This window comes from Suillus subalutaceus (genome assembly GCF_016647625.1).
Source record: "Suillus subalutaceus strain FC151 chromosome Unknown DFJ58scaffold_91, whole genome shotgun sequence".
NCBI classification, from domain to species: Eukaryota; Fungi; Basidiomycota; class Agaricomycetes; order Boletales; family Suillaceae; genus Suillus; species Suillus subalutaceus.
The window spans coordinates 153000-168650 of record NW_024540340.1 but is presented as its reverse complement, the minus strand read 5'-3'; the positions used below and the strand labels follow the sequence as shown (position 1 = coordinate 168650).

At 47.4% G+C, this 15651-nt stretch overlaps 7 protein-coding genes across 7 annotated transcripts; 2 read left to right on the top strand and 5 right to left on the bottom strand.

Moving 5' to 3' along the window:
* Nucleotides 1-653: 653 nt before the first annotated feature.
* On the top strand, nt 654-1629 carry DFJ58DRAFT_730613 (uncharacterized protein; the record flags this gene model as incomplete). Its single annotated transcript, XM_041385920.1, has 4 exons — nt 654-844; nt 877-931; nt 979-1138; nt 1400-1629. The coding sequence occupies 4 exons, from the start codon at nt 654-656 to the stop codon at nt 1627-1629; spliced, it is 636 nt and encodes a 211-aa protein (XP_041241375.1).
* Nucleotides 1630-2972: 1343 nt separating this feature from the next.
* Nucleotides 2973-4083, bottom strand: DFJ58DRAFT_799567 (uncharacterized protein). Its single transcript, XM_041390758.1, has 6 exons — nt 3959-4083; nt 3754-3894; nt 3675-3697; nt 3382-3553; nt 3259-3325; nt 2973-3209 (listed from the first exon to the last, which is right to left on the bottom strand). Exons 1-6 carry the CDS (start codon nt 3994-3996, stop codon nt 3000-3002), a joined length of 651 nt encoding a protein of 216 aa, XP_041241374.1. The 5' UTR covers nt 3997-4083; the 3' UTR covers nt 2973-2999.
* A 134-nt stretch (nt 4084-4217) lies between these two features.
* DFJ58DRAFT_799560 (uncharacterized protein) lies at nt 4218-5673 on the bottom strand. Its single transcript, XM_041390757.1, has 6 exons — nt 5462-5673; nt 5269-5409; nt 4901-5215; nt 4778-4844; nt 4492-4728; nt 4218-4430 (listed from the first exon to the last, which is right to left on the bottom strand). The coding sequence occupies exons 1-5, from the start codon at nt 5497-5499 to the stop codon at nt 4519-4521; spliced, it is 771 nt and encodes a 256-aa protein (XP_041241373.1). The 5' UTR covers nt 5500-5673; the 3' UTR covers nt 4218-4430; nt 4492-4518.
* Nucleotides 5674-5738: 65 nt separating this feature from the next.
* DFJ58DRAFT_799556 (homeobox-domain-containing protein) lies at nt 5739-7196 on the bottom strand. Its single transcript, XM_041390756.1, has 2 exons — nt 6932-7196; nt 5739-6875 (listed from the first exon to the last, which is right to left on the bottom strand). Exons 1-2 carry the CDS (start codon nt 7111-7113, stop codon nt 6197-6199), a joined length of 861 nt encoding a protein of 286 aa, XP_041241372.1. The 5' UTR covers nt 7114-7196; the 3' UTR covers nt 5739-6196.
* A 324-nt stretch (nt 7197-7520) lies between these two features.
* Nucleotides 7521-8862, bottom strand: DFJ58DRAFT_799554 (translation protein SH3-like domain-containing protein). Its single transcript, XM_041390755.1, has 2 exons — nt 7906-8862; nt 7521-7837 (listed from the first exon to the last, which is right to left on the bottom strand). Exons 1-2 carry the CDS (start codon nt 8817-8819, stop codon nt 7651-7653), a joined length of 1101 nt encoding a protein of 366 aa, XP_041241371.1. The 5' UTR covers nt 8820-8862; the 3' UTR covers nt 7521-7650.
* A 57-nt stretch (nt 8863-8919) lies between these two features.
* On the top strand, nt 8920-10983 carry DFJ58DRAFT_747258 (TIP49 C-terminus-domain-containing protein; the record flags this gene model as incomplete). Its single annotated transcript, XM_041387515.1, has 9 exons — nt 8920-8954; nt 9017-9077; nt 9125-9322; nt 9374-9567; nt 9623-9823; nt 9879-10097; nt 10145-10383; nt 10440-10722; nt 10930-10983. Exons 1-9 carry the CDS (start codon nt 8952-8954, stop codon nt 10981-10983), a joined length of 1452 nt encoding a protein of 483 aa, XP_041241370.1. The 5' UTR covers nt 8920-8951.
* On the bottom strand, nt 10980-13440 carry DFJ58DRAFT_893059 (uncharacterized protein; the record flags this gene model as incomplete). Its single annotated transcript, XM_041394794.1, has 20 exons — nt 10980-11556; nt 11609-11644; nt 11711-11807; nt 11857-11881; nt 11934-11991; nt 12040-12067; nt 12117-12176; nt 12225-12325; nt 12380-12425; nt 12480-12495; nt 12553-12564; nt 12618-12642; nt 12696-12727; nt 12777-12802; nt 12860-12903; nt 12956-12965; nt 13024-13122; nt 13171-13184; nt 13242-13320; nt 13370-13440. The coding sequence occupies 20 exons, from the start codon at nt 13438-13440 to the stop codon at nt 11413-11415; spliced, it is 1023 nt and encodes a 340-aa protein (XP_041241369.1). The 3' UTR covers nt 10980-11412.
* Nucleotides 13441-15651: the final 2211 nt, after the last annotated feature.

Genomic DNA, 15651 nt, shown 5'->3' with positions numbered 1-15651 from the left:
AATAAGCTTCGACATTACACTGGAGGTTGATGGCGTTGGGCGCGGTCGAGGTGGACTTATGAAGGATCGTGGCTGGCTTTCTCTCAGTTCGAGAGGTGCGTGTACTGTGTTTTTGATACTGCCTGCCTCCCTTCCATAGACGCCCAGGACACGAGGCTGTTCGCCTCAGTGCATTCATGCGTCCGACTCTTGTTTCCACAGCTTCCAGAATGTATCCCATCCAATCCGATCGAGCAGTTGGTGCTTCCCGGCCCTGGAATCTGACTATCTATCCTACATGACCGCATGAATATCATTATTTTTCAATTTTGTTTGTGTCGAGCAGCTACTCTAGCACATCACCATGTCACTTCGAACGCATGCATATAGCAATATCACCTCTTCATCCGGGTCGAATCCAAAGACCTGCTTGTTCACCGGCCGGGATGCACCCGAAGTTCTCTTTTTTGGCGTCTCAAAGTCGTCACCAATTCCGTGAAGGATGAGCGTTTTGCTTCCAGCGCTCTGCTCGTGATTCAAGCTGTGATTCATCTCTACTTTGAGCTTCGCCCACTCCCGGCCCAACTGGTTTCAGTTTCCTCATTTGCCAATCCCTTCCCAAGTCTATCATCTTTGGAATCCTGACAGGCTGACTACACAAGTACCAGTGCAACATGGTCGTTAATCTAGTTCTATTCCTGAGTTCGCAGTCCGTGAAGCTCGACGTCCTGGAGGAATTAATCGTGAAGATTGGAAGCGTTCCCGGCATCGTTCTCTTCTCCACTCTGATGAGAACCTCTTGGTGCGCGTCTTGGGCTCCTGCAAGACGACGGCCAACTCTCTGTCGTCTGCGCCGACAAGACCGGTACACTTCGTTTCGCTGGTCTGACGACTTAGTGTCACGGAGCCCGAATCCGAAGTAGAGCAAGGAGCTCTTGATGCGGCAAACAAGGTTTGTCGCTATACCTTACTACTTTCTGGCTGTTAATGTTTTTTCAGACCATCGTAAATACGAGCGCCGGCATCAAACGCCCAGGCACGTCCTTGTCTACGTGTATCAACATATTCATTTCGTTCCTTTCTCTCGCGTTGCATCCGCAATCATTAATAGTTCGTGCATGTCCTTCATCAGCTCTGACGGCTGCTGCTTGGCCCGCGGGTACGCGACCTACAATGACTCGGAAAACTCGGTAAGAATCGCATGTCAGTCACCAGTTTAACTCGTTATTTAGAAGTATTTCATAGACGATGATCCGTGGCGCTCTCAATATTGCTATGGAGGAAGAGCTCATGCGCGATGGGGCTGTCTTAATTCTCGGTGAAGTGTTAAGGACTTTATAGGCAGCCATCTAGGATCCTAACCCAGTGATATTCCTCGAGAATGAGAGGATGTAAGGTGTCACCTTCCTCGTGTCTTCAGAAGCCATGTCAGACAACTTCGTTGTTCTTATCTGCAAGACCAAGGTCGAGCGCGAAGGAAGCAATCTCATGATTGTCACGCATAGCAAGATGGTCATTCACATTATGGATCCTGCTGACCTCTTGGCCAAAGAGGGATTCTGTGCCAAGATCATCAACCTCCGTAGCATCCGTCCTCTGGATAATGATACCATTAAGGCATCCGAGTCGGTCAAGAAATCGAACCGGTAACACAAGTATCCAGCCTAATGAACCATCACTGTCTCCTTGTCGTCGAGGGCTGTTTCCCTGCCTTCGGTGTCGACAGTGAAATCTGCGCACAAATTGTGGAGAGAGAAGCCTTCGAAAACTTCGATGCTTCAATTGATGTGCCTATACCTGTACGTGTTGAGATGCCCTGACATTGTGACTTGCTGATCCCGGCAATTTTTTATTGATACGCCACCAACCTCGACGCACTTTATAAGATCAACTGGGCCTTCTTACCTATACTTTAATCACATTCGTTATGCTTTTACTCACACGCTCATGGACACTACTGCAATAGACGTATTTCTGAAGACGTTTGAATCGACCGGTGCGTGGTATAGACATATTTATCTGTCTACCTCGTTGATCTCAACAATAACAGGTCTTTCAGGCGATCTACCAGCGAGGGTCAAATTATAACTCGAGTAAGTGTGTGATATCTAACCAGTGTTCTACTGACAGCTGTACACATCTCGCGTTTGCACCATCAATTGCTGGGCAGTTTCTTGCACTTCCCGGCCTGCAACAAGCAAGTCAGTTGCGTTCACTAAGTTCGTCATGGCAAAAAGAAATGGTTATTCACCTGACATTTATAGCCAGGCCCACATTCGTCAAAGCCCTCGTTGCACTCATTCGTGCCATCAGCGCTAACAGAGACAGCAAGGGCGACGAAGATAGCGAGAAATGCCAAAAAACGCATGGTAGATATGAGAGTCACTTGTGAAGGTCTCGAGTTGGGTTGTTCTGTACTGCAGACTTGTTTGCAGTCTGGGTATTTATGCTTTTCCTTGGTACGCTTCTTGTACTATGCATGATATTCGCTTTGCTTTTACACTCAACAGGTTGAATGGTCAGCCTCTTTTCGCGTCCGGTTAGTGGCATAATTCACCCAAGGCTCCGTAGTATTTACCTAAGGTTCCGTTCCAGATAGCACTATGATATAACAAGTTCCACAAACAGTCTCAGTATCACTTTCTGCAAGTGCGATGGTCCACTCGACGTCCATTTCTAGTCACACGCAGATGGATCTAGTTCAACACATCGTCACTTGTACAAGGAACTCTTTGGTGTGATCATCCCGTATTTGCACAAGACGTGGAGTATGCCATCAACCGAGTTTGGACCGCTGTCAAACCAAGTAAGTACGACATAAGCATGCAAAGAATCGCATTCGACCCTGGGCTCGGGACCGAACTACCGGAGCAGTGCACTATTGTGAGTAGCTCTGAGCAGATGCGATGCGACCGCAGACTGTAGAATATCCGTTTATGCGCACTTGCTTTGGTGGGTATCATGTACATCATGTCAGTACATGAACAGCGCACATAGACACGACCTGATATATTACCAGGTCATTTCCTCCGGAATTCTCTACACTCCTCGTTATCCCACTTCACAAATTGCCCGGTAAGTGAAAGAGGAGCGCGTAACGAGAGCGCAGCGATGACATATCCAACGTCGTATGGATTGACTAGGGTTCCTTCATTGTAGGCATCGACGAAATTCTTATGATCGGTCGCCTTCATGTGCTGCGCTCCTGCATCCCGCAGTACAGCCTGCATCTATACGGTATTTGAGATTTATGGTCGCCATAATACAGTCCAAACCTACCGCAGTGTCGACTCTTCCAGGCGCAAGTGCCAATGACACGATCGAAGGTTCTTCGCTCGCGAGCGTTCTATCCATTTCATAAAATCAGTTCAAAGCCTCCTCGCATGACTCAGTACTGATCACCTGCTCAGGCTATTCATAGCAGCTTTACTAGCATTATACGCTCCCCATCCATATATGTTTCCGGTAGCCGCTCCTGAACTTATAAAAATGATCCTACCCTTTGATTCTCGCAAGTCAGGCAAAGAAGCCCTAATAGCAGGTAATGAGCGAGAAAAAATTGATGTCGAAATAGCTTTTCCAGTCATCTAGGGTGATATCGGCATTGTCGATGCGCGCTATGGGGTCTAGAGTAGCAGCGTTGAGGATTAAGCCGTCTATCTGTCCAAAGTGGTCTTTGCCCCGGGCTATGGCACTCTTGACCGCGGGTTCGTCTGTGCTGTGGTTATAATACCGTGAGTTCTATGTATCATGAACTGAAGGTCTAGTACTCACATATCGCATTCGAGAGTCAGCAATGATTGCTCGTGTTCCTGAATCAGTTGGCTGAGCTCTGGCGTTCGAGTCCGCGATATGGTAACGACATGAGCGTTGTGCTCCTTGAGTAAGGAACGAGTGACTGCGAGACCGATACCTCTGAATATTAGATGGTTATTAGATGGTTAGCATAAGTTTCTCAGAGATAGGGACTAGGATTAACCGGGATGCGCCTGTGATGACGATGACAGGATTTGGCATGACGGAGAAGACAAGGAGCTTGACTGTCTTTCAGAACAGCCTATCAGATACGAACACTCGATGGAATCAAGGAGAGCCGCCTCGGGCTCCCATGCACGTCGTGACGGCTGAACCAAGGTCTGATCTGTTTATAGCCTGAGTGCCGATGACGGTCAGGTCGTTCGGGCGATGCCGACATAACGAGCACAAACATGATCCATCGATATCAATGTTCCCCTGTTGTTCACATCTCCTGTATACACGTCCCGCAACTTTAAAGTTTGTTGAGCTCATTTAAAGTGTCTTTGTAGCTACCCCATTGATCATGGGATATCTGTAATGGCCCTTCAGATGATCTACACAGCAGCTCTACATGCCCCCCCCCCTGATTTGATTCATCGATGACCATGTCTCGACCTTCCGAATAGTCTATAGAAGTATACGATTTATGGTGGCTTTCTTCGGCAGAGATCATTAGCCCCAACTCAATCATCTGATAGTACACGAACAGCGCACATAGACACGACCTAATATGCCACCAGGTCATTTCCTCCGGAATTCTCTACACTCCTCATTATCCCACTTCACGAACTGCCCTGTAAGCGAAAGAGGAGCGCGTAACGAGAGCGCAGCGATGACATATCCAACGTCATGTGGATTGACTAGGATTCCTTTATTGTAGGCATCGATGAAATTCTTATGATCGGTCGCCTTCATGTGCTGTGCTCCCGTATCCCGCAGTACAGCCTGCATCTGTACGGTATTTGAGATCCACGATCGACATAATACAGTCCAAACTTACCGCAGTGTCGACCCCTCCAGGCGCAAGTGCCAATGACACGATCGAAGGTTCTTCGTTCGCGAGCATTCTATCCATTTCATAAAATCAATTCAAACCCTCCTCGCGCGACTCAGTACTGATCACCTGCTCAGGCTATTCATAGCAGCTTTACTAGCACAATACGCTCCACTTCCAGACATGCCTCTGAGAGCCGCTCCTGTACTTACGAAAATTATCCTGCCCTTCGATTCTCGCAAGCCAGGCAAAGAGGCCCTAATAGCAGTAATGAGCGAGAAAAAATTGATGTCGAAATGGCTTTTCCAGTCATCTAGGGTGATATCAGCGTTGTCAATGCGCCCCATGGGGTCTAGAGTAGCAGCGTTGAGGATTAGGCCGTCTATCTGTCCAAAGTGGTCTTTGCCGCGGGTTATGGCGCTTTTGAGCGCGGGTTCGTTTGCGCTGTGGTTGTAACGTGAGTTCTATGTATCATGAACTAAAGGTCTGGTACTCACATGTCGCACTCGAGAGTCAGCAATGATCGCTCGTGTTCCTGAATCAGTTGGCTGAGCTCTGGTGTGCGAGTCCGCGATATGGTAACGACATGAGCGTTATGCTCCTTGAGTAAGGAACGAGTGACTGCAAGACCGATACCTCTGAATATAAGGTGGTTAACTAAAGCTCTTAGAAATAGGGACTAAAATTGACCTGGATGCGCCTGTGATGACGACAACAGGCATTAACATGACGGAGAAGACAAGAAGCCTGACTGTCTTTCAGAGCAGCCTATCAGATACGAACACTCGATGGAATCAAGGAGAGTCGTCTCGGGCGTCATGATGACTGAACGTTGAACCAAGGTCTAGATCTGATCTGTTATACCAGTCTAGTGCTGATCGTGACGGTCAAGTCGAAGTTCAAGTTCGGGCGATGCCGACATAACACTCGCATAATTCATCGATATCGTCCTGTTGTTCACTTCTCCTACACGTCCCGCAACTTGAAGTGTGTTAAGCTCATTTAAAGTGTCTTTGTAGCTACCCCATCGATCCTACATGGGATATCTGTGATCTGCACAGCAACTCTACATGACCCCCCTGATTTGATTCACCGACGACCATGTCTCGACCTTCTGAATCGTCTGTAATTACTGATCAAGTATATTCAGGCTCTTCGCAGAGATTATGAGCCCCGACTCAATAATCGGTGAAAGTAAGCATCAGGACTGTCGAGTCGTTTGCTTCCTGGTCTTTCATTTCAAAATTCACACAGATAACGGAGTCCTACCGGAGAATGCTCGAAGACGTACAAAAATATGATATATACAGCAATATTATAACAAATGTGAAGATGCGGTTTGGAAATGCAGGGTATGTGCAAATAATAAGGGTAGTGCTGTGCGTGCCAAAAGTCCTCTAATGTCATCGCCTGATTAATGATTCCTTAGCTGCGCTTTCCCAGTCCACACAAGACCAGCGCAGCTCGCATCATATCGTCGTCCTGAATCGCACTTTTTCTTCCATTCAGTACTATGGGCGCAAACTTCAAGTTCCGAGCCACGTGCCCGCGCTTCTGGACGGGAAATGCAGCTCTCTTATTCCAGGCATCATCTCCGGCCCCTAAGCTCCCTTCCGGCGTAATAGCTTCCATTTCTTCGTCTTCCGTTTCAGCACCTGCTTCGCCTTCTTGACGCTTTCCGGATAGGCGTGCTGCAGCACATGCCCATTCAAGGGTGCGCCCGCTGCCCACAAAGTCTACCAAGTCGCGCGTAGGAGGGCTGGCAGGTGCCAGTGGAGAGGAGGGCATATTATCCCAGAGTGACGCGTGTGGATTATGAGGCTTCGTAGGTGTGCGGGGTGGTTGGAGACGCGATTCGGAACGTGCCGCGACACGGTCAAGGGAGGGACGCGGGCGAGGAGGCGTTATCCGTCTCCGTGGAGTATGCAAACTCGAAAAAGAAACTGATCGGGAATGGACATGACGTGACGAAGAAGCATGTCCGTGCCCGAGTGGTGGAGAGGAAGAGCCGTCTTCATTGGAGACGTTCGTGGCATTGTGGAGGGCCACTTTGCGCTCTGTCTGACGTTTATTTTGGAACCATATGGTAACAGATTTTATTTCCCTGTGGAAAATGCATCAGATATGGAGCAAGTCACGTCGGTCTCGAGAATGACATACATTCCTGCTGAATTCGCAAGGGCTTCGCGTTCATCTCGCGTCGGGTGGGATGTGCGATGGAAAAGCTGTTCTAGCATCATGAGCTGAACAGTAGAAAAGCGTTTGCGCGTACGACGCGCAGTATCATCTACGGAAGATATGCTGGCTATCGAGGACGTCCTGGAGAGTGTAGCTGATTCCATGGTTAATAATTGACAAAGGATGCTGGGAAGAAGGACGGGAAGTCGGGTGCACGCGTATTTAAGGTGACTACATGCCAACACGCCGCCTCCAGCAAACAAGAAACGCGGTAGCGGAGATCAAATACGCGCCCAGCACGTGATCGCGTTCGGTGTATGATCTATCCCCATCGAGCCACTACTAGTCAACAGATTAACTGTTAACTTGTCAAGTCAATGCCTTTCTGCGTTGTTGAATGTCCTTTCACGCCGAATATTAATTTGTGATTCGGTAGTTACTTCTTCATGACCGACACGTTGCAATTTTTAACTTGAGATCAGTGTCAACTTCTCACAGTGACCCTAGACTGGTAATGATCACATCATGAGGACTGTGCGTGGGCGGACACCCCTTGGTAGGGATAGTCGGGTGAATATAAGAAGGGGTATTGCAATACTGGATATGAATTCATGCCTTAATGAACGCGAGTATTCCGTATCGAAACAGTTTTCAGAATAAAGTCAAAATTACTAGTAGGATGGATATGGTGAAACGTTAGCTTAAGAACCACCCGAGCGCTTCTCCTTGCCCCTAGGGCGTTCCCGAATGACCATCTTATTACTGTTCTTAGGGCCCTTGGGTCCAGGTTTACGCGTACGTTTGCCTTTCGTGGCCCAGCCCCAAACAGACACAGGATGCTTGTTGGACTTGGATTTACCACGCCCACCACCATGAGGGTGATCCTTGCTAAAATTCCAAATGCAAAAGCGCGACTAAATATAATGCACGCAACTGACTGATAGAAAATTACTGACGCATTCATGGCAACACCTCGGACTCGTGGTCTCCATCCCAGCCACCGATTTCTCCCCGCCTTTCCTATCTTCCTCCCCTTCCAATTAAGGTTGCTTACGCGTCCGATGGTAGCGCAACAATCTTGTAAGACTTGGCGGATTTCGCCGCTTTGGAGGCGCACGTGACTATACCGTCCAGATTCGTCGTGGTGCACGACCTGAGCGAAGGAGCCAGCAGAGCGCACGAGCAATGCCTTTCCCGTAGGTGAAAGTGCGACACAGTGAACGACCGTGCCAGTAGGAATGGACCGAATAGGAAGAACATTGCCAGGTCTAACCGTTCTGGTGCGGAGTATACCCGTGGTTTCAGGCATACCCATCCTATAGCTCTGCACTACATCCCCTGGCCTCATCCCCTCAGTAGCAAGTATGTATTTCCACTTCGCCTTCCCCTCCGCATTGGCATCTCGCGCTTTGATAAGAGCAATGTGTGCTGAACGTCCAGGATCGTATTCAATACGGATGACATCGTACTCTCCAGGTTCAGTGCGCAGAAAGTCGATGAGACGCACACGACGCTTGTGACCACCACCGCGAAAGCGGACGGTGATGCGGCCATGAGAGTTACGACCACCATGTTTGCGGAGGCAAGCCGTTAATAGACGAACGGGCCTCCCTTGATAGATATGGTCATTTATAGGTCGACGAAGGTGACGAATACCGGGAGAAACGGGTTTGTAGGTCTTGAAGACGTTGGTGTCGACGTCTAGAGATGTAGCTTTAGGCTCATCTTTTGAACCCCGTGTAAAATGTGTAGCATAAGTGCGAGCTATGGAGTTGGTTGCGGTGGTGGTTTGGAATACATGTGTCAATGCCCGAGAACTCGATGGAGCGCCCAATGACGAAAAAGCGCGTAGTGCACGAACACACAACATACCACTGTCTGTCGACGGAACAGCGCCTTCAAGTAACAGAAACGGAAAATGTAGAATTTATTTTTAGCAGGTCGAAGAGGAATGTTGTTTGCTCGGAACAAACAAACGCGCTCTCTGCTCATTCACGCAACAATGGTAGGAGAACTCCTAGATTCAAGCTTGTTTGCCATATCAAACATGCTGATGCTAATTGTCAGGCTGCTCAAATATCTACAGGAATGTCGGAGTTGCGGGAGATAACTAAAATGGAGCGCATAGGTGCGCGAAAGACTCATGTGTTGGCGGTAATCACTAATGACTGCTAGGCGCACACTCGCATATCCGAGGTTTAGGGCTCGACGATCGTCTTGAACCGCGAGCGAATTCGCAGGGTATGGTAGGGCAAGGCAAAGCACGAAAAGCTGCGGGCATGGTCATCAAAATGGTGCAAGAGGGACGGATAGCGGGACGCGCTATATTGTTCGCTGGGCCACCTTCGACGGGGAAGACAGCTATCGCACTAGGCAGGTTTATAATTATGATCGACTTGCAAAACTATGAATGACACTCTGCAGGCATGGCACAGACACTAGGCTCTGATGTACCGTTCACCATGATCGCTGCCAGCGAGGTGTTTTCACTGTCGATGTCCAAGACTGAAGCACTGACGCAAGCCATACGGCGGAGTATCGGTGTGCGCATCAAAGAAGAAAGTGAAATAATTGAAGGAGAGGTCGTCGAAATCCAGATCGACCGCAGTCTAACTGGCGTATGTGTACCATATTTCAGTCATCAAAGTTACGGGTCCTGACTACCTTCCGCAGGCCACTAAAACCGGTAAACTCACGATAAAAACGACAGATATGGAAACTATTTACGACCTGGGTACCAAGATGATAGATGCGCTCTCTAAAGAAAAGGTTCTTGCAGGCGACGTGGTAGTGATTGACAAGACGTCAGGGAGGGTCTCAAAACTCGGGCGCTCGTATGCGCGTTCAAGAGATTATGACGCCATGGGTGCAGACGTGCGTCCATAATTATTTTGCGGTCAAATTCAAGTGGTGCTAATCAAAATTGCAGACAAAATTCGTGCAATGTCCCGAGGGCGAAATCCAGAAACGAAAAGAAGTCGTGCACACAGTATCGTTACATGAGATTGACGTGATCAACAGTCGGACGCAAGGCTTCCTTGCTCTCTTCGCAGGAGATACGGGCGAAATTAAACCCGAGCTTCGTGATCAAATTAACTCCAAGGTTGCTGAATGGAGGGAAGAAGGCAAAGCAGAAATCGTACCTGGCGTATGTCACCTCTTGATGATAGAGTTTCGTAACTAACGCTGATATAGGTCCTCTTCATCGATGAAGTACACATGCTTGATATCGAATGTTTTTCATTCTTAAACCGTGCGCTTGAGAATGAGCTGTCTCCTTTAGTGATCATGGCTTCGAATCGAGGGATGTCACGTATACGTGGGACGAAGTTCAGAAGCCCGCACGGGCTACCCGTTGACTTGCTTGATCGTGTCCTCATCGTTAGTACGAAGCCCTACGCCGAAGAAGACATCCAACAAATCATTCAAATCCGGTAAGTCCTATTTTCCACGCTAGCCACTTCTAGTCTCACTAAAATTATGAACACAGCTGCGAGGAAGAAGATGTGACTCTGACCCCAGAAGCACAAAGCGTTCTTACCTCGATGGCAACATCTACGACTCTGCGGTACGCCCTCAACCTGATCTCCTGTGCGCAAGTAATCGCACGGAAGCGGAAGTCGGACGCGGTGGACGTCGAGGATCTCCGCCGAGCGTACACTTATTTCATGGATGAAAAACGGAGTGTGCAGTGGCTGAAGGAGCAACAAGGCAGCTTGGTGTTCGAGGAGGCGGGTCAGGAGGATGCGGTTATGGGGGATGCGATGGAGTCAGTAGGTGTACTACACTGTGTAGGGTAGTGTGTCACTGCTTTGGAGGGAGAGATTTATTTGTGTCGTGAGCCGTCATGCATCATGCTTGCTTGGCAGGAATTTATCTGATAGTGCGCCAAGCTTTGCTATGTAGCGCATGTGCAAAAGCGCACGGTCCTCTTTGTGTTTCACAAATAAAATTTGTTTTCATGTTTTCTCCTCTTGCAGTATCTTATTCCGTCTAGTCAACACCAAGTCAACGCTGCAACAAACCACTCGTAGAATCCGAAGCAAATATAATTTCAATAAACTTCGACCAACACTGCCGACACCTGACTGAACTACACAATCATGAAAAAACGACCTCGAAAGCAAGAATGCAAATTGAAGCCAAAGATACAAGTGCTGGGGGAGTCCAGTGTGTTGAAATGTAAGCAGCAAGCTCGAATGTACAATAGGGTAGGATGTGTATACGAGTAAGAGTGAGATATGCAGGATAGTCGAAGGGGCCAGAACGAATGAGTGTGAGGTGCAAGGAGCGTGGTTGAGCTATTAGCTATATTATATTACAGGAAGCCAAACCTGAAAGTAGCGCAGTGCGATATATTGCACCATACGGTATCAGTCAAATTCCCATTGTGGCTGGGTCTGCCGAGTGAGGAGCCTGAGGATTGAGGCTCGTGGATTGATGTAGTAGATAGGAAGCACGGATTAGTGTAAAAATTCTTTACTGTCCTTCTCTGTTCCGCATGCGGTATCACAACCTTTGGACTCGATGTCCGCCATGTCGTAGTCATCGCAAGGCTCGTCAATGACAGACACAACGGTGGTCTCCACATTGACGTTCAAGTGTGTCTAGATGTGATCGTTAGCGCGTTTTACCAGGTAAATAGTAACATGCACGTACGCCCTTGGTAGGTGAGACAGGGCCCAGGATACGCTGCTGTAACCCGCGAATCAACGAAGCCAGTGAGTGTCACCGCGAGATAAATGAATGTGGAACACGAACCGATGACTTGTGAATGTTTAGTGAGGCAGGGTATATATCAGCCTCGCGCTGACTCGAGAAGGTACGGTCTGAACGCAAGCGCTTCCGCGTGTTCAGTCTAACAAATGTCAGTTGGCCAGTAAAAGGACATGCAGGATCCGACGCACGTGGCAAGAAGGGAGTTGGCATACACTGCTCACAATCATTAGTCATTAGCAGGATAAAGTCATGAAATCACACGTACGCTTTGCGATCGCGAAGTGCATTCCGAGGAAGATCAAGTTATGCCTCATAACCATCCACTAGTTTGTGCATCAGAAGACACTCCTCTGAAAATAGATGCTTCTTACGCAAATGAGGGATGCAATTGTGACAGCGCTAAAAGGAAATATTAATGATACCTTAAATGATGGCCTTGAGCACTTACCAAGTGAAACTTCCAGTCTCAAGTGTGTATAAGATCAATGAGTTGATGATGTGGTTCATGCTAACAACTTATCAGATGGGAAATACATGAAGTGAAGAGGAGTCATACGTTGCAAAACCAGTGCGACTCTGTCCAAGGAAGATAACCATGACCATGGTTATGATGAATTCCACGGACGCGGAGAGGGTGACACCGAGAGTGAATACCCACTACATTACAGAGTGAGCTTTTGAGCGATGTCCTTGGTATTTCCGCCCACTTACTGATGGGAATGGCTTGATGAATAGCGAGTAGTGGCGGAGTCGTATACTACGAAGACTTGCGTCAGGAAACAAAATAAGATAAACATCCCATGAAACTCACATTTCGGTGGTCGAAACTTGCAAGAACCCGTCATTAAATAAATATCAAGAAAAAACTGTCGAGAGTAACATACCACATGCAGCCACTGCGGTTTTATGATGAGCATAAACAATCAAAAATGAAAATAAAGTAACTCACCAAGACGCAAAAATGCCAAGAAGACCTGACGATCAAACATTAGATTTAGCGGTAAACTAGTATGGCTGAACCACGTACAAGGGGCGCGGCGAAATACCACTTCTTTGTCACTGAAAGAAGCTTAGTTGGATACACCAGTGACCGGTTTCAATTACTGACGTTTACGGACTCTGTTCGCGAAGAAACTGCACAAGAATAAATCTAAATCACCGCCATGACAATTCAGTGTAGAAGCGACGAACCAGTGGACGAGGAAGGTGACTGCGGCAGTTATGGCTACAGAAAGCTATGTAAAGCATTGTTAGACAGGTCAGTTGACCACAACCGAGGGTACGAACACCTAAGGCCCTAAAGTGCAGGTGTACCATAAATTACGGTGAAAACAAGAGCATTTCAGGTAACTCACCTTGGAATGAGATCCATCAATTCTGGCTTGTCAAAATTCACGATGACGGATTCCCAGACGGAGGCGATGATGAGACATGTGTGCATCATGTCCAGTGCCCTGCACGACAGTAAGAAACATCACAAGCCATGTCGCACTTGTACCCACCAGACGACCAAGACCTTGAGCATGCATGGGGTCAGGCATGATCTTAGGGAACAACATATAACCATACTCACCAAAATTTTATTGTAGATGCTATCGGAAGGGTAAAATTTGAAATACAGGACGGTTTGAACGAACACGATTCCAGTGAGGCTTGATACAATGTGAGACGCGTTCAAATAACAGACAAAGTCCTACTCACCCGCAGCCAATGCAAGTGCCCAGAAGGATCGCGCCATATATCGTAGCAACGGTGGCTACATCACCCGACATCTTGGAGGTGGGGTGCGGGGGAGAGTAAAGACAGGAAGTGGAAGTAAAAAAAAAACAAAAACAACCACAAAAGATGTTAGGGCAGACCAACACCTAGCTTTATGTAGATACGTGATGCATTTAAATTAATGATCAAGATCCAAGCATGTTTAACCAGATTTCAGTGATCTCGTCATCGCGAGTAATAGAATCCTTCTAGTTTGAAGAATTCATTCGGTAGCGGAACAGCCACAGGGTCAGCCTTCCGTCGGTTACCGGTCTGATTAAGATCCCGTGATATTTCAGATCTGCCTTCAAACCTGGCGAAGTGTATACTGACCATGTTTACAATTTTATCGTAGATATTATAGAGCTGGGGTTTGTGTTATAGAAAGTCCACCAGTGGATCAGCGCCTACAGCCCTCCAAATGATCCAAACGGCTTAATGCCTGCACAAACGCTTCCTCGGCACCTGAAGTTCCCAAAGTCCTGGCGCCTCCCAAACAATCAGAAACTTTGCTGTGGAGTGTTTGCTTGTACGGGGCCGTGGAGATAGAGGCCAGGGGAGTCCGGGACTATCATGTCTGTCTTTGGTGTAATAGCACCTCGCTCATGGATAGAAAAACTATCGCCGCTGAGTCGCGAACGTAATAAATCCATGTCGTAAGTTTTTTTCGCCGTCTCCTTCGGACTCCAGCGAAATCTGAAACTTTCGAGTCTATGAGAATGGTATGGCCAGTGTACATGTAGCAGCACTCAGGCTGTGGAGTCTCCATCTGTCGACTCGTCACACTCAAGTTCTGTGGTTCGCTGAGGTTTACCACATACACGTGGTCACAGCGCCTGCGAAGCAATTTCAAATCCAGGGTTCAGAAGGATGCAAACCTGAAGAAAAGTCGACATGAGTGCATGCTGTGTTTGATCTCGGTCCGATGACAATCGAACCTTATCAAAGCTCTACACCACTTTGAAATGATCAATTTGATTATTAATATCAGTGATAGGCTTCGAGAATTAGCATGCTAATCTGAGTTTCTTGCTGCTGGTCTGCTGGGTACATTCTTGCATACCTCAATATTGAAGGTGCTGCCGGTGGAATATGAGTGTACGGCATTGCATTAAATGGGATAAGTCTTCATTCTTATGGCCAAATGGAAGTCTATGCCTAGAATCAATTGTGGGGCCTCGGGTGCTTGACTCTCCATTGTTTTCGGTTATTGGATGACTTGTTCTAAATATAAATATATGTCATCAAGTCCTCAAAACAGTTCTAAAGTGATATTAGGCTCCCCCTTCTAGATTCAAAACATATTCTGACTACATGAACGAGCCTGAATTCAAACCCCGTGACTGCTGTACATTAGAATCTACATATAATTGGTCTGCGTTTGGAAAGCATTTCTAGATTGCGAGACGGCACTCCAACTTTTAAGGTTTAAATTCTAGATGCTGCGCCCATTTTAATCTACGAGCTGTCATCGAGCTGTCACTCAATAGCAATCCGTACCTTTAAAAGTAACCAAGGATCTGTGATGTTGAACGACGGAGAACACTCTGATTGCTGGAATCGACTGGATCGTATCGAGACCCGGAACCCTGGACTATATAGAGTTAGCACTGCATAACCTTGCATATGATACGTGACTACGCATTCTGCGCTGATATGAATCTGAAAATGTTGAAAGAAATTTTCACCAGGTAATTCAGTGATTGGACCACAGTTGTTCCTGTACATATTAAAATTAAGAAGGAATGAATATCTTCCTGTCTGACTAGAGTAGACTAACATTAACATATTTGGACCACGGCAGCACTATCACCACGCTGAAGGCCGTAGATTAGTCAGCAGATACCTCTAGCGTTAGTGGCCCAAAACGGCATACAAAACTGTCAGTACTTGGGGGACAACATTGTTTTGCTCAGGCATCGCGACTCTACTTCCTTGACCAGTCTTTTTATTCTATAGTATTTGATCCTACGGACACTCACCCACTGACTTGGAGTTGCTGATAAACCTGCATAAAGTAATTCTTAAACGCCTCTATTCATTTTTTGCCGAGCGTGCCTTATTATTTCACGGTGAATCCCCCGCATCACCGAGAATCGAGTTAATAAAGCCTACAGTCATGCCAGTGGATCCCGTTTTTACAGTTAACCAAACAATACCTCGCATAGCTGGCTGCAAGCTAAAAGCTTCTTCACCGGATGCGTGTCATCAATGCACAGACGAGT

What these genes read in the sequence shown, in the direction of transcription:
- DFJ58DRAFT_799556 (XM_041390756.1), bottom strand. Translation starts at nt 7,113, where the DNA reads ATGGAATCAGCTACACTCTCCAGGACGTCCTCGATAGCCAGCATATCT. An exon ending in CTTGCGAATTCAGCAGGAAT is followed by an intron (nt 6,876 to 6,931) that starts GTATGTCATTCT and finishes CATTTTCCACAG; the next exon opens with GGAAATAAAATCTGTTACCA.
- DFJ58DRAFT_799560 (XM_041390757.1), bottom strand. Translation starts at nt 5,499, where the DNA reads ATGTTAATGCCTGTTGTCGTCATCACAGGCGCATCCAG. An exon ending in CTGACTCTCGAGTGCGACAT is followed by an intron (nt 5,216 to 5,268) that starts GTGAGTACCAGA and finishes TTACAACCACAG; the next exon opens with CGCAAACGAACCCGCGCTCA. An exon ending in CTGGAGGGGTCGACACTGCG is followed by an intron (nt 4,729 to 4,777) that starts GTAAGTTTGGAC and finishes AATACCGTACAG; the next exon opens with ATGCAGGCTGTACTGCGGGA.
- DFJ58DRAFT_799554 (XM_041390755.1), bottom strand. Translation starts at nt 8,819, where the DNA reads ATGTTGTGTGTTCGTGCACTACGCGCTTTTTCGTCATTGGGCGCTCCA. An exon ending in CGAGGTGTTGCCATGAATGC is followed by an intron (nt 7,838 to 7,905) that starts GTCAGTAATTTT and finishes TTGGAATTTTAG; the next exon opens with CAAGGATCACCCTCATGGTG.
- DFJ58DRAFT_799567 (XM_041390758.1), bottom strand. Translation starts at nt 3,996, where the DNA reads ATGCCAAATCCTGTCATCGTCATCACAGGCGCATCCCG. An exon ending in GTCATCACAGGCGCATCCCG is followed by an intron (nt 3,895 to 3,958) that starts GTTAATCCTAGT and finishes TCTAATATTCAG; the next exon opens with AGGTATCGGTCTCGCAGTCA. An exon ending in CTGGAAGAGTCGACACTGCG is followed by an intron (nt 3,210 to 3,258) that starts GTAGGTTTGGAC and finishes AATACCGTATAG; the next exon opens with ATGCAGGCTGTACTGCGGGA.